We start from the raw sequence: 12736 nt of genomic DNA, 5'->3' as shown, positions 1-12736 counted from the left end.
GTTCAACACCATGCAGTGATGCTGAGTCTATTTTAAAGAGACTGGAGTTCATCTGCACTGTGGTGTGGTAGCTGCAACGGCTAAAAGCTTCACATGCCTAAATTATTTTTATTTCAATGTAATGGATCCATTTTTGTTCCTGAAAATTCATATAGCACAGGAGAACCACATAATTTAAAGCTCTACCTGACTTGTAGCCTGGATGTAGACTACTGCACAGCCACACAGCAATTCATACTTGATCCGTTGGTGTGAGCTTTTGTCACTGGAAATTACTTGTGAGGTAAAACAAATGCATTAGGTCCCAAAGCCCCGACAGCATGAACAGATGATACTGTGAGGCTCCAAGGGCAGCAAAAGACTCATCTTCAGAGAACTCCTGAGCAGGTGAAGACTGCAACCTGCTGGCTCTGGGGTTCTTGGTGCTATGGGCAAAGGCTGATAGGAGAGCGAGCTGCGCTGAAGCATGCATGCAAAAGCCAGGAATTCTCACCAACGTCCAGTGCATATCACATGCGCTCCGTAAAATGTGATCTTTTGTTAGCATGCGTGCCAGACAGGGCATTTCTGCTCCCTCGCCTCAGGTAGTCATTTGGAGGGCAAAAGGGAGAGGAGACGGGCAGTTTCTCAATCGCAGACCCCTCTCCCAGCCATACAGTCCAAAGCAGGATAAGTCCTTCAGCACTGCCTGATGCGTGCTGCCTGTTAGGGAAACCCAGCAGCCTGCCTCCCAAGCATCCCTGCCAGAGTGCTGTGGCTAATTAGTGCTGACACAGTGCCGTGTCCTGAAGAGTAACGAGCTCAGAGGGAGTTTGCATGTTTTACATTAACAATACTGAAAAATGAGTACGCCCAGAACTAATAAAGCAAAAGGAATTATACTGTTCATGTTGCAGAAAGTGGCCATCCAGTTTTCTAATAATTAACCCCATTGTGCTACCCTGCAATAATACCTCTGACGGTTATGTTAGTGGAAGAGATTTCCTTGTACAAGGGCTGAGTCGCAGCCATCTCCATAGCGCAGATAGTATGTGTTTACACTGTGTTGAAAGCCAGACAAGTTCCTCTGCATGCAACTCCAGCAGCTGATTAATTCACATCCATCTCCAAAATGTGGGTGCCTGCACAACTAAGTAGCTGCCCCACTGGCATGTACTACCTGGATGAATTATATCTGTCTCTGTGTCCCTTGCTGGAGATTTGCTCCAATGTTTTATGCTTTCTGTCATACTAGAGATGGCAAACCTTTTCATAAACCCCATAGGAAAAAAAAAAATCAACAAAACCACTCATGGTTCTATAGCACACTTTTTCTAGAACTAAGGAGTGGGTTTGGACATCCTCTCTGTAAAGGCTGCAGCGTTAGTGTGAGTTTATTCACCATATGAGCGATGTCAGGCTTTGGCTTCATTTCAGAGCATCTGTAAGATGCTTCCTTAACCTCTCCTGTGTTTTTCTTCATAGCAATCGAATGAGCTTTATCTCACCAGAAAGAGACGGTATTAATTCAGCAAGAATATTTGCCAATTCAGTTTCCGGAGAAGAGGAAGAAAGTTACATTCATATGGTAATCTTCATTTTCACACAGCCATCCTTTGCTTTATCCTGCTCTGTCACATCGATGGAGAATGCAGAAGTTTGTTTTCTAAGAAAAAATGTTGAGGAGGTTTGTCCTTTGCCTTCTGTTTTTTAAAAAAATGATGGAATGGTTTTAAACCAAAGACACTGGGACCGATTTACAGAGATATAAGGGAAGCCCTTCTTCTGCTCTGCAGAACTCAGCTGTTCGCCCACGAATGTTGCTAAGCAGTTCCAAGAGATCACAGGGATCAGCCATATTTACATGAGAACTCATTAAGGCAAAGGAAAATCAAATCTTTTCACCTTTTAAAAGTGTGCCCTGCAAAATCTCCTAGGAAATGACAGAAAGCTGTTAGTGCACTTCCTAAAAGAAACACACTAAATACTGTGCAGAAACAGAACTCCCATTAAAGCCTCTTATTGCTTCTGCTTTGGCTGTGGCACTAACCCCACTTCCCATCCCATGAAGGAAGAACATCTGGCTTTGTGGCTTCCTTTTCTTTCATTCACTCGTTAGCCATATCTTGCAAAAGATCAGAATCTCAGTTTCCTTCAAATTTTAGGTGGAAATGGATCTCAAATTCCTTGATCTGAGCCAATGTCTACAGATTTGTCTTCATAGCCAAAGCCCAATAGCAATGGCTATAGAACTATATTGCAAAACTGACCATGACTTCCATATACCATAGTCCAAATTTTAACCTACAGCTCCACTAGATCAAAATCCGCTTAGGATGGCAGTTCCAGTTGTAACTACTCCCCATTTGATTGTTCTAGTCAAGTAAAACCTTCCACACATTTGTGATCACTGTGATTTTCCTAGATTTGAGCAGATTTATCACCACTTCTTCAAATTCATAGACCAATGATGATTGTGAGGACACCTCTGCAAATCAGAGCCTTCCAAGAGCTACAGTTGAGAAGCTGGGCACAAGTTCTTCCTGGTAACATTGAATGAAAATCAGCCTGGTGTGCTTGTTTGGCCATAATTACCAGGAGGAAAAGGCTCCCACAGTTTCTTGATGCCATTCCACAATTAATCAGTGTTATCCTGTGGTTAGTCGCCAAATGCACTCTTGGCATAGAAAATTATGTGGGTGCTGAGTCTCCTCACTTGTGAGTTTCCCATCTCACAGTTGTTGTCCTGCTTCTTTTTAGGATCATGTTTTAAGAGCATTAAAAGTGTCTCTTCTTTCTTGACAGGAACACAGACAGGCGACATCAAGTGGTGCTTTTCCATGGACAAGGAAATCTAACCTTGATTACTTAGCATTGGATTTTAATTCTGCTTCCCCATCCCCTGTACAGAAGGTATGAACCATTTGAAAAACCCCACAGCCTCCTATCTTTTTCTCTGCTGGGAGGAAAACAAGACCAAGAGTCACAATCTGCTGGGTGCCCAAAGTGTCATGATGAAGCCAGCCGTGTTTCCAGCTGACTGCATTTGTGGCAGGCTCAAGATTAATATAATAAAAGCACTATCAGGGTGATGACAAGGTGTCCTTAGCGTGACCCATAAGGATGCCATTAACACCAGTTCAGCACAGGGCGTGAAGCTGCACTGGGATGCGCGGCTGTGAGGCCTTGTGGGCAAGCTTGTTGGTGTTTGCAGGATCTCTGCATGCTCCTTCATTTTCATCAAGTCTCCACAAAACCTTTTCTGCTAGTTTCTCCCCTTAGTCTCTTTGAAGTAACAAGTTTACAGCCCATGATAAATTCACAGGGTAAAGCCTTACCATCTCTTGTAACGTGGCAAAATGTACATCTTTACTCTTGCATCGCCAAAACCATTTCAATTAGCTTACCTTAGACAGGTGGTGGGGAGGCATCACTGCAAAGCAATGAACTGTTGGTAGTTTGGGCTGTTTAGTGTCCTGTGTATCATTTTACCCATCTGCTAATACTCCTGGATGCAAAAGACTCGAGACTCCTAAGCTTTCTTATTTAAACCCTCCCTGTAGTTAAAATGCAGTTAGGCTATCCCTGCAGCAGGATCACTTGAATGAGATGAGAATGATTATCTGCATGGAAACAGCCAGAACAGCACGTTTCACTCGCTCCCTGTGCTGGGCTGAGTGACAGGGTGACAGATGGATAATTATAGCTAAAGCAGGCTGTAAAGCAATGCTGTTGTCAGCTGATGTCACTGTAAGCTTCAAGGTGAAATGAAGCAATCAAGGAACAAGGGAAAGAGAAAACAGAAAATGAAGCCAAGTTTCATTAGCATCCCTTTTCAACCCTAAAATTAATATGTTGGTTTTTTTCCTCTCTGTCTCCCACAGAAACCTTTTCTCTCTGAGGAGCAGAGAGTCGACTATGTCCAGGTAGATGAGCAGAAGACTCAAGCTTTACAGAACACTAAGCAGGAATGGACAGATGAGAGACAATCAAAAGTTTAAAGGAAGAAGATTGGGATCCGGAGGATGTTTTTTTTTTTTGCACTGGAACCACAGTGTTAATGAAGCAGCTATGACAGTAGAGTTCATAGACAGAGAGAGAGGCAAGATGCTCACAGTCTGTAGAAGAATGGCGTTTTTAATGGAAACCTTTGATTTCAGCTGGAAATAGTATGTTGAATGAGTGGTTCACCGATGATTGAAGTAATGCATTGCCCCTTTTACTGCCCTTACCAGTAAGCTACATGGTACCATTTTCTGGCATGATTCTGCGACAAGTCATACACTTCATGTTAACAAATCCACTACATGTTGCATTAATCTAGTTAGTCCTGCCGTCTCTCTCTGTTGCATAATTCCTAGTTGCTAAAGCTATTTTTTGATATTCCTACAAACACTGCAGGTGCTCGGAGTGCTTTTACGGCAGCGGGCATCTGGCAGGTATTGGTGACTAATCAACTAAGGGCTAAAATACTGAAAAAATAAACAGAACTTTTTGAATATATAGTGCTTAAGCAAAGAGAATTTTGGAAAATATTTTTCCCCTGGGTTAAAAAGGTCTGACTCTGAGCTGATGCCGTCAGAAATTCAAGACAGGACTATGTACTGTTGGGACTGGAACACATGTTTTTTGACCCTCTGAACGACGGTCATCATATTAAGATTCTTTCCTCCATTGTGGCTCACACTTGTCGCCTTTCTGTCTGATTCCTACTGATGTTTTCTCCCATGTCTTGAGGAGTATCTTTGGCACAGCACAGCTGCTCCTCTAGCAGGAGGCTGCAGGCACACAGCTCTTGGCTGGCCGAAAAATAGAAAGGGAAGCTGTGAGCCTGTTTCTGCAAGTCTTGGGAGAACTGGCAGAAGACCAAGAATGCTTTCATCTGAACTGCAGAAGAAATGTCATTGGAATTGCTGGTGGCAGTCATCAAACTGATTGTTTCACTAGACCCATCCCCCAAAAACAAGAGCATTAGGAAGTGCAGCGTGCTCCGAGAGAGGCCAGCAGGCCTGCCAAAAGAAAACAACAATGCGCTTACGCAGCGTGAGGACTTCTGGGTTTAGGAAGCTTATCTACCTTGGGACTTGTTACAGGCACTATCTCAGGATCACATATGTGTATAGTTTATAATGTATTTAACTTTAAAAGCTTGGCTGCAACCTTTATTTTAAGGTGGCACACAGCCACTTGAATCATGGAAGTATGCAGTACTGCTGAGTGACCCGCACTGGATTTGATCTTGCTGGCTTTGCTCATCTAGGTAAGTCCCAATAGCCATAAGACGTCTGGTCCTGCCAGCAAGGACAGACAGCCAGGACCCTTATGAAAGCCTTCCTCTTCGACAGTGCCAAGCCATTGGCCTCCCTTCAGGTGCCTGTTGCCACCACATTGTACTACTGTAATCTGACATCCCAAATATGCTGATTTACCAAACAGAGGTTGTAGAAATGTCACTGCAGAAACCACTGGCATTTCAAGGCTTCTATTTACTGTCCTCCATGCACCCATTCTGCTTCAGCCATTTGGGCACTCTGGGAGGCTGAGAGATGCAGCCGAGTCGCGCGTCCTGCTGGGAGAGGCAGCGTAGCTAACAGAAACACCATTTTTCTCCTACCTCAAGAGAGCTGAAGTGCTTGCGAGTCTCGCTGCTTCTTTAGAGCAAATACAAAGCTGGGGATCGACGGTGACCAGGCTCTTATTAGCTTACCCTGTGAGAACAATGAGGTTCACCAGCGCCTTTATTGACTCTGGGGCACCTGAGCACCCAGGCCTGCAGGCATGAGCGTTCTGGGCTAGAGCTGCTTAGAAAACGGAGGTTTTAGAGTCAGAGAGCTGGCTTGCCGTTTCCTCCTACTCTGCTTCCCCCACCCTCTTCATTAAAGCTCTAAAATGAAAGCTCACGTTCTTAAAAGTTCTGAAAAGGAAGTCAGACTTTTCCGTATAAATCTTGTTGGTGTGGAATTTAGTTTGCTAAAACTCCGTTGTTTTGCGCTAGAACTGACTTAGGGGAGCTCTGAGCAACCGTGCCCCGGGTGTGGTGTTGCTACAGAGGAAGAGGGCTTGGGGAGAGGCGGCGGAGAGCTGTGCCTCCCCAGAGCCGTTAGAGGAAAGCAAGGAAGGGCCACAGGTACGGAGACGTTGCCTTTCTGCTCAAAAGAATTGCCTTTCTTTCAAACTTTACAAATAATATATGTCACTGAAAGCTTTTGGTGTATGGTGCAGTACTGAAAGAATTAAAAGACCACCCGGGACGTTTATGATCATAGGGACAGAAGGCATCCCCGAAGGACAGGTACAATTATGCTATGAGACTGCAGAGTGATGGCACGGCAGCCTCCGGTGTGGATTGCAGTAGCTCACAAATCAGCTTATGTTTGGAGTGTTTATTTTCATGTTGTCAGAAGATATTCTGAAGTGGAAAAAAAACCCAGGTTATTGGAGACAAAACTGACTCTCTTCTTATCCTAGTTTATTGTAAAAATATTTAAACTTGGACCAATCTGGCTAAGAGATCTTTCAGAAGAAAGAGCTCTTTTGGTATTTTTCCCCCTAAAAGCACATAACTACATCGTTCAGTGGGGCCTGTCCTTAGATAAGAATGGCCGCCTTTCAACGTCCACATGTGCCCTGCTTGCCCCTGCCATTCCCTTATCTTGATCAAACACTTTATCTCAATCGAAAAAGTTTGATTTTGAACTTTCGCTTTTACAATAAAAGATAAGTTTGGGAATTTATTCAGATTTTTCATTTAAGGTCTACTTTAGCAGCTGTTCCAGAGTCCATGACGTGTATTCTTGTGTAAGCACAACATAGGAAATGGAAGCGACTTAAAAACAAAAAAAAACCCCGCCTTAAAAGCAGAACAGTCCTCCCTCGAGGCTTTTTTTTTAATTTTGTTTTAGTCAAATTTCACAATACTCCAAACAGCGTAAAGAGGAGGAGGATGGTGGGAGGATGGGAAAGGCCAAATCTGTTGTGGCCACCCCATCATTAAGGATCTTGGTGCGAGCCGCTGCGGTACATGACTGCTGTGCCAACTGCGGCAGCCCAGAGCCAGCGCCCACAGATCCTGCTGCTGGGACAGGAGCGATGTCACCAAGCTCAAAGGGGCCACTGCTTAATTAAACCTGCTACTAAATACTGATCCCGAGGTCAAAGAGGAATGAAAATCTGTTAAAGCAGCTGACACTGAGTCAGCTTTTGACAGCGTCATCTCTGAAAACGTTGCCCAGGCGAGAGCCCTGGGTGAGTGCTGGCACCAGGCGCACTCCTAGGAGCGTCTGCTTTTTGCTGTGGGTCTGTTATGTTGTTATTTGTGTGTGTTCCTTTAAAAAGTATTATGAGAGCTGATGCAGAGAGAGGCTCTGCACCTACATGAGGACAGGGCAGCCAGTGTTCCCTTAGGAAACCCTTGACTCCTCGGGGAAATGGCATTGCCCGGCTCAGGACTTGTAGTGCCTTCTCCAGCACCGCTGGGATTTCTCATTTAAAATGGAGAGGAGCGCTAAACAAGCAGAACAGTTTTTGCTTAATTGGAAATGTTGCTCTGTGGAGTAGGATGCACAGGATCCTACTTGGATTGGAGGATGATGTGGGAAACAAACAGGCTAAATGGTTTCAGTCCTGTGGTGATTGGTAGGATGATCAGCTGGGTTTTGCCCGCCGTTGCTGTGGTCAGGGTGCCAGCCTGGACGGAGGAGATCAGAGATGAGATGGATCGCTTTTACTGAAGTTGTCTGTGCCCACGGAGCACAAAAAGCAGCCAGCATCAAACACCTGCTTGAAATACATCCTAAAGAATCATAAAGAAATCAATCTGATCTGAACTTCTTTCCTGGAGCAAGCAGGATGTCAGCACTTACTGGGAGTTATGTGCATTCCCAGGGTCCTTACTCAGTTCAGGTTTAGGATGGCCTTATTCTGCAGTCATTCAATCTCTACCCATTTAAACAAATCTTAGCAGGATCCAAGACTCATTTTCTTTTTTTGGACTAAATTGTATTGTCCATTTATAATTCCTTCATTACAGGAGGCAGCATTAAATTCCATACTGGGAGATAGGAACCCTTTACTTGAGAAATGTCAACAGCCATTTAACTCGAGCCAGGTGTTCTCCACCAGCTCGCTTTTGCCAACAGCAGCGCCCGCTCTCTTCCATGTCACTAATTACATCGTAGGTGTAGATTTTGGAGTTGCATTCACTTGAAGTGATTCAGTGGTTTAGTAATTCAAAGACCATCAGATGCTGTGATGAGAATGAAGCACAGGGCAATGCCTTTCCTTTGTTCCCCTGTTCCGCAGAACTCGCTCAGGTTTAAAATAATAAAAAAAGCCACCAAAATAGCAGACTTTTGCCATGTCAAAGCCAGAATATTTTTTGTTCAAATAAAAATAAACTTTTGTCTTGTGCAAACGAAGCATTATACATTTTTTGTATTTGTAAATCTGTGGGGAAGCATTAAACAGTCATCTCTGTTGCGAAGGAGTAAGTCATTGATAGAGGGAAGGGGCTCGCCTTCCCGGTGCATCATTGTAATGTTTGTTGTATATATTTGCACATTAAACTGTATCTTTTTTCTAATAAATTAATATAAAATGTAGGTATGGTCTTTAATTATTTTGATAAGCAAAGGTGCTCATGGGGAAAACTACTTCATTTAGCATCTTTGTCCATTTTTTAGATCTTTTACCAGGCTGTAACTTGTTCTTATAAATTATTTGGACACAAACAAACTTGCAAACAAATTTCACACACCTGCATACTTGTACCGCACCTTGAGCACTGTGTTCAGTTCTGGGCCCCTCACCACAAGAAGGATGTTGAGGCTCTGGAGAGTGTCCAGAGAAGAGCAACAAAGCTGGTGAGGGGGCTGGAGAACAAGTCTTACGAGGAGCGGCTGAGAGAGCTGGGGTTGTTTAGCCTGGAGAAGAGGAGGCTGAGGGGAGACCTTATTGCTCTCTACAACTACCTGAAAGGAGGTTGTGGAGAGGAGGGAACTGAGCTCTTCTCCCCAGTGACTGAGGACAGGACAAGGGGGAATGGCCTGAAGCTCCCCCAGGGGAGGTTAAGGCTGGACATCAGGAAAGAATTTTTCACAGAAAGGGTCATTGGGCACTGGAACAGCTGCCCAGGGAGGTGGTGGAGTCACTTTCTCTGGAGGTGTTTAAGGAACGGGTGGACGAGGTGCTGAGGGGCATGGTTTAGGGAGTGTTAGGAGTGGTTGGACTTGATGACCAAGTGGGTCCCTTCCAACCTGGTGATCCTATGATTCTATACCAGGAAGATTGTTTGCAGGTGACTTAAGAAACAAAGAACAATGAAGCTGTGACCGGGGCTTGTGTCTGCATCCTCCTGGGGCCCAGGTGAGCTGCAGCCCCCGCCCACAGCTCCTGCCCCTGCTGCTGCTGTAGCCAAGGAGAGGAAAGGGACTTATCAACCAAAGACGTAAGCCACAAGCACAAATTTGTTCAGCATATGCTCTGGGCTTGGATACAAAGACTAGTTGTTATTTAACCTGATCCTTTAATTGCTCTGTGCTGCGGAGCATAGTTGCTGTTAATGTGATTTCCAGATGTAATTTTCCCCACAGCAAGCCGGGGATGTGGGATCCTTTCAACAAGCACATCTCAGAGCTTTGAAGGCAAAACAAGGCAGTCCATGGGAGCAGAGCTGAGCAAGCCTAGCTGCTAACAAGCAAGGTAGTTCGGGAAGTAGTTTATTTATTGCTTCAGGCAAGTATCACTTCTGGATCCGTGTGCTTTGTAACCCTGACTGGACACCTACTCTGGTGAATCGAGGGACTCGTGCTGTTTAGGGAGCCACTGACACAAACTTGGCCGCAGGACTGGAGAAACACAGACACGTGTGATTTAGATAAGCCCGTGCCTAGGGGCTTGATAAGAGGGAACTGCATGACATTTTGTGTTTGATCTTACAGGGAGGGCAGGTCGAATAAATAAAAGGTCAGATAAGGTCTGACTACCGGTCCATGGGCTGCTTCTGTGTTCTCTCTCCAGTGGAGAAGAGAACAGCCCTTTCAACAGGGATTATACCCACAAAAGTGACCTCTCTCTCCTGCACCAGATCCCAGACCCTCATAGGGAAGCAAGCCGAGCAAAAGCCACTGCCGCTCCTGCCACAGTGGCCCAGCGTCTCCTCTCCATGAGTTCCTTCCAGAGCACCAGAAGGGTTTGCCATAGGGTCCCAGCACCCAGAGCATCCCTGCAGGCAGGGAGAGCCTGGCCCACGGGAGCCGATGCCCTCTGAGCTTGCGATCAAAAAACTGGGCTCTGTGAGTAAAGGGAGCTGAGATGAAGCAGCACAAGGCTGCACAAAATTCAGGAAGCTCTCAGACTTCTCTCTCCTCTGTGCAAAATTCTGTGGTGAGTAGGTAATAATAATAATAATAATAATAATAAAAGCCTGATAGCAAAAACAATATATAATAATAATAACGGTAAAAGCCTGACTCTGTAAACACTTCTATAGTTACATCTGCAATTTCTAACCACATAAAACACTGCCCTGAAGCAAAAAGCTGCAGAGCAGCCAGCCAGTTACAAACCCAGGTGATCTTTACGGGGCACGAAACAGAAACCCCTCCAAAAAGGCACTAAGTCCTTGTTGTCCTGGTGCTTTCTGCCTCCCTAACTCTTTTGGTTAAGAGAGCAATTGCTTTGGTCTTTTTTAGCCTGAGTTGCTCAATAGAGCACTGCCTTAAAAATGGGCATTCCTGTGTAATTGTGTCCATGCTGGGGAATGTTTCAGTGCAAGGATACAGGGCTTGGGACACAGTGCTGAGATCTCATTTCTTTCCGGTAGATCTCCAACAGCTTTTGCAAGGGTTCTGCACTTTATTTCCAATTTTTCATGTGGGCTTTGAGGGACAGTGACTCCCCCACGGTTGGTGGCAGCAGCAGAGGTGACACCTGGGTCTGCGGAATCTTAATCCTGCCCTTTTGCCAGCAAATAACGCAGACTGCATGCTGTGTTTTGACAGGTTTCTAAGATCTGTATTTCCTCATCAAACAGCATCTAAAGCTTCTCTTCCTGTTGTTTAGGGCAGAGAGTGCAGAGGGACATTGCTCTGCTCCTTATACATATTCATAGGAGCATACTGGATGTCAGCAGCTCCGTATACAGCACTTAAAAACAAAGGATGCTGGTGGAGCCTCAGCTCCTTCTCACCTGGGGAGCTGATCCTGGGCCCTGTTGAAATGCAGGAGTGGGCAGGGAGCGACCAGCCTTTCATTCATTATCCTTTTTTGTTCTACTTTGATATTTGCTTTTCCTTTCACATCCCATTTTAGCATAAGCTCATTGTTATACAGCCCCAACGTACCGTGCTCTGACAGCTCCGGGATCTCAGTTTTGGCAAAGTCATCACTGTGTAAGAGCCTGAAAAGCCCTTGCTCTGCTGGTGGGGTCTCATCAAGGGCTTTAAAGCTTAATAGAGTACAGAGGTGGTTTCCTTGCATGTGCTTCATGGTGGTCCTTGTTTCAGTTTGGTTTGTTTCCTCATTCAGAAATGTTCAGTGCTTTGTCAGGGAATTCAGGTACTTTGAAGTGCCTCTGTTATGCCGCTATCCTGAGCTACTTGGTTGTGCTGCTGCTGCTGTAATTTCTTAGCTTCCTTCCCCACACAAACAGTACAGAGCTATGGGGGAGAACTACTCTATTTTTCCCCACAAGAAAAATATCCACAGATTCCTCACATGAAAGCAGCAGTCCTGCCACCCACCCCAGGAGGATGCTGCTCTGCAAGCACCTTAGCGTTCTCTGGGAATGCACAGAGCGCTTTGTAGAGTTACAGGATGATGGAAAAGGCAAAACACCAAACGAAGGCAGCGCTGGCAGGTGTCTGCCAGCAGCGGAGGAGATGCCAGAAGGCAAACATAGCTTTTGCCTTTAGGTTTCCAGATCAAAGTTCAGGACAAGATTTCAGTGTGACCTTTTGTACAACCTGGAACAAATCCTCTACAGAGGGAGAGGGAGGATCGAGCAATAAAGGAATTCAGAAAATCTCCCAGGTCCAGGTAACTTTTTAGTCTCTTGGTTTTGTATTAACGTAGCTTTTGGGAAGCAGCCAGGCTTGCCCAGCAAAGGGAGCTGAGGTTTCAAACAGCCTCTTAGTGGGGCTGAGTGCCTCCACCACTGGGGCTCCCAGCCGAGATCCCCTTGAGTTGCCAGGGTTTCAGAGCTGCTGAGCCATTTCCCTGCAAACTGCAGTGCCGTAGGATGTGTTGGACCCGGAGCTACGTTACTCCGCCACTGCTGCGCCGCCCAGGAGGGCTGCAGGGACAGACTGACCCTCTCTCACCTCCTCCCACTGCTGCTTCTCCCGCCGAGCAGGCTGACACCCCACCAAACCCCACAGCGCTGAGCCAGGCAAGGGTTCCAAAACCAGAGACTGGCAGGGGTGGAGAGATTTGCCCTTGGCCACCGGAGCAGGCAGCCCTCCGTCATTGACGTCTTAGGGTACGTTCTTTCAGACTATGAATTACTTATTTCAAAGCCTGACATACTGACACCGGCAAATGAAGCTCCTCAAAACTGGAAAGGGCTTCCCAGCAGAAAATGTATCTGCCTTTTGGTGTATATTCATGAAGACGAGCCTGTCTGCAGGGCAGAAGGAAGGCTGTTTACGCTTCAAAAATAAGAGACGTGTTCTTAACAGGGTTTTTTTTTTTTTTTAAAAAATAAAAAATGGAAGATTCATCATTTCTTTGGTTTGACTTCCTCCACAGTTAGTCAGAA

The 12736-nt window shown here is 45.5% G+C and overlaps 1 protein-coding gene across 2 annotated transcripts in view; it reads left to right on the top strand.

Moving 5' to 3' along the window:
* Positions 1-6215, top strand: part of GAB3 (GRB2 associated binding protein 3) — a 67569-nt gene extending 61354 nt beyond the window's left edge. For both annotated transcript variants that reach the window (XM_054075724.1, XM_009562329.2), the window contains exons 8-10: positions 1465-1567; positions 2785-2892; positions 3864-6215. In XM_054075724.1, coding sequence (XP_053931699.1) covers positions 1465-1567; positions 2785-2892; positions 3864-3980 — 328 coding nt within the window. In that variant the 3' untranslated portion in view covers positions 3981-6215. The remainder of the gene's footprint in view (positions 1-1464; positions 1568-2784; positions 2893-3863) is intronic.
* Positions 6216-12736: the final 6521 nt, after the last annotated feature.

This window comes from Cuculus canorus, chromosome 10 (assembly GCF_017976375.1).
Source record: "Cuculus canorus isolate bCucCan1 chromosome 10, bCucCan1.pri, whole genome shotgun sequence".
NCBI lineage: Eukaryota > Metazoa > Chordata > Aves > Cuculiformes > Cuculidae > Cuculus > Cuculus canorus.
Note: the sequence above shows the minus strand (reverse complement) of the source record. Positions and strands in the feature narration are given on the sequence as shown.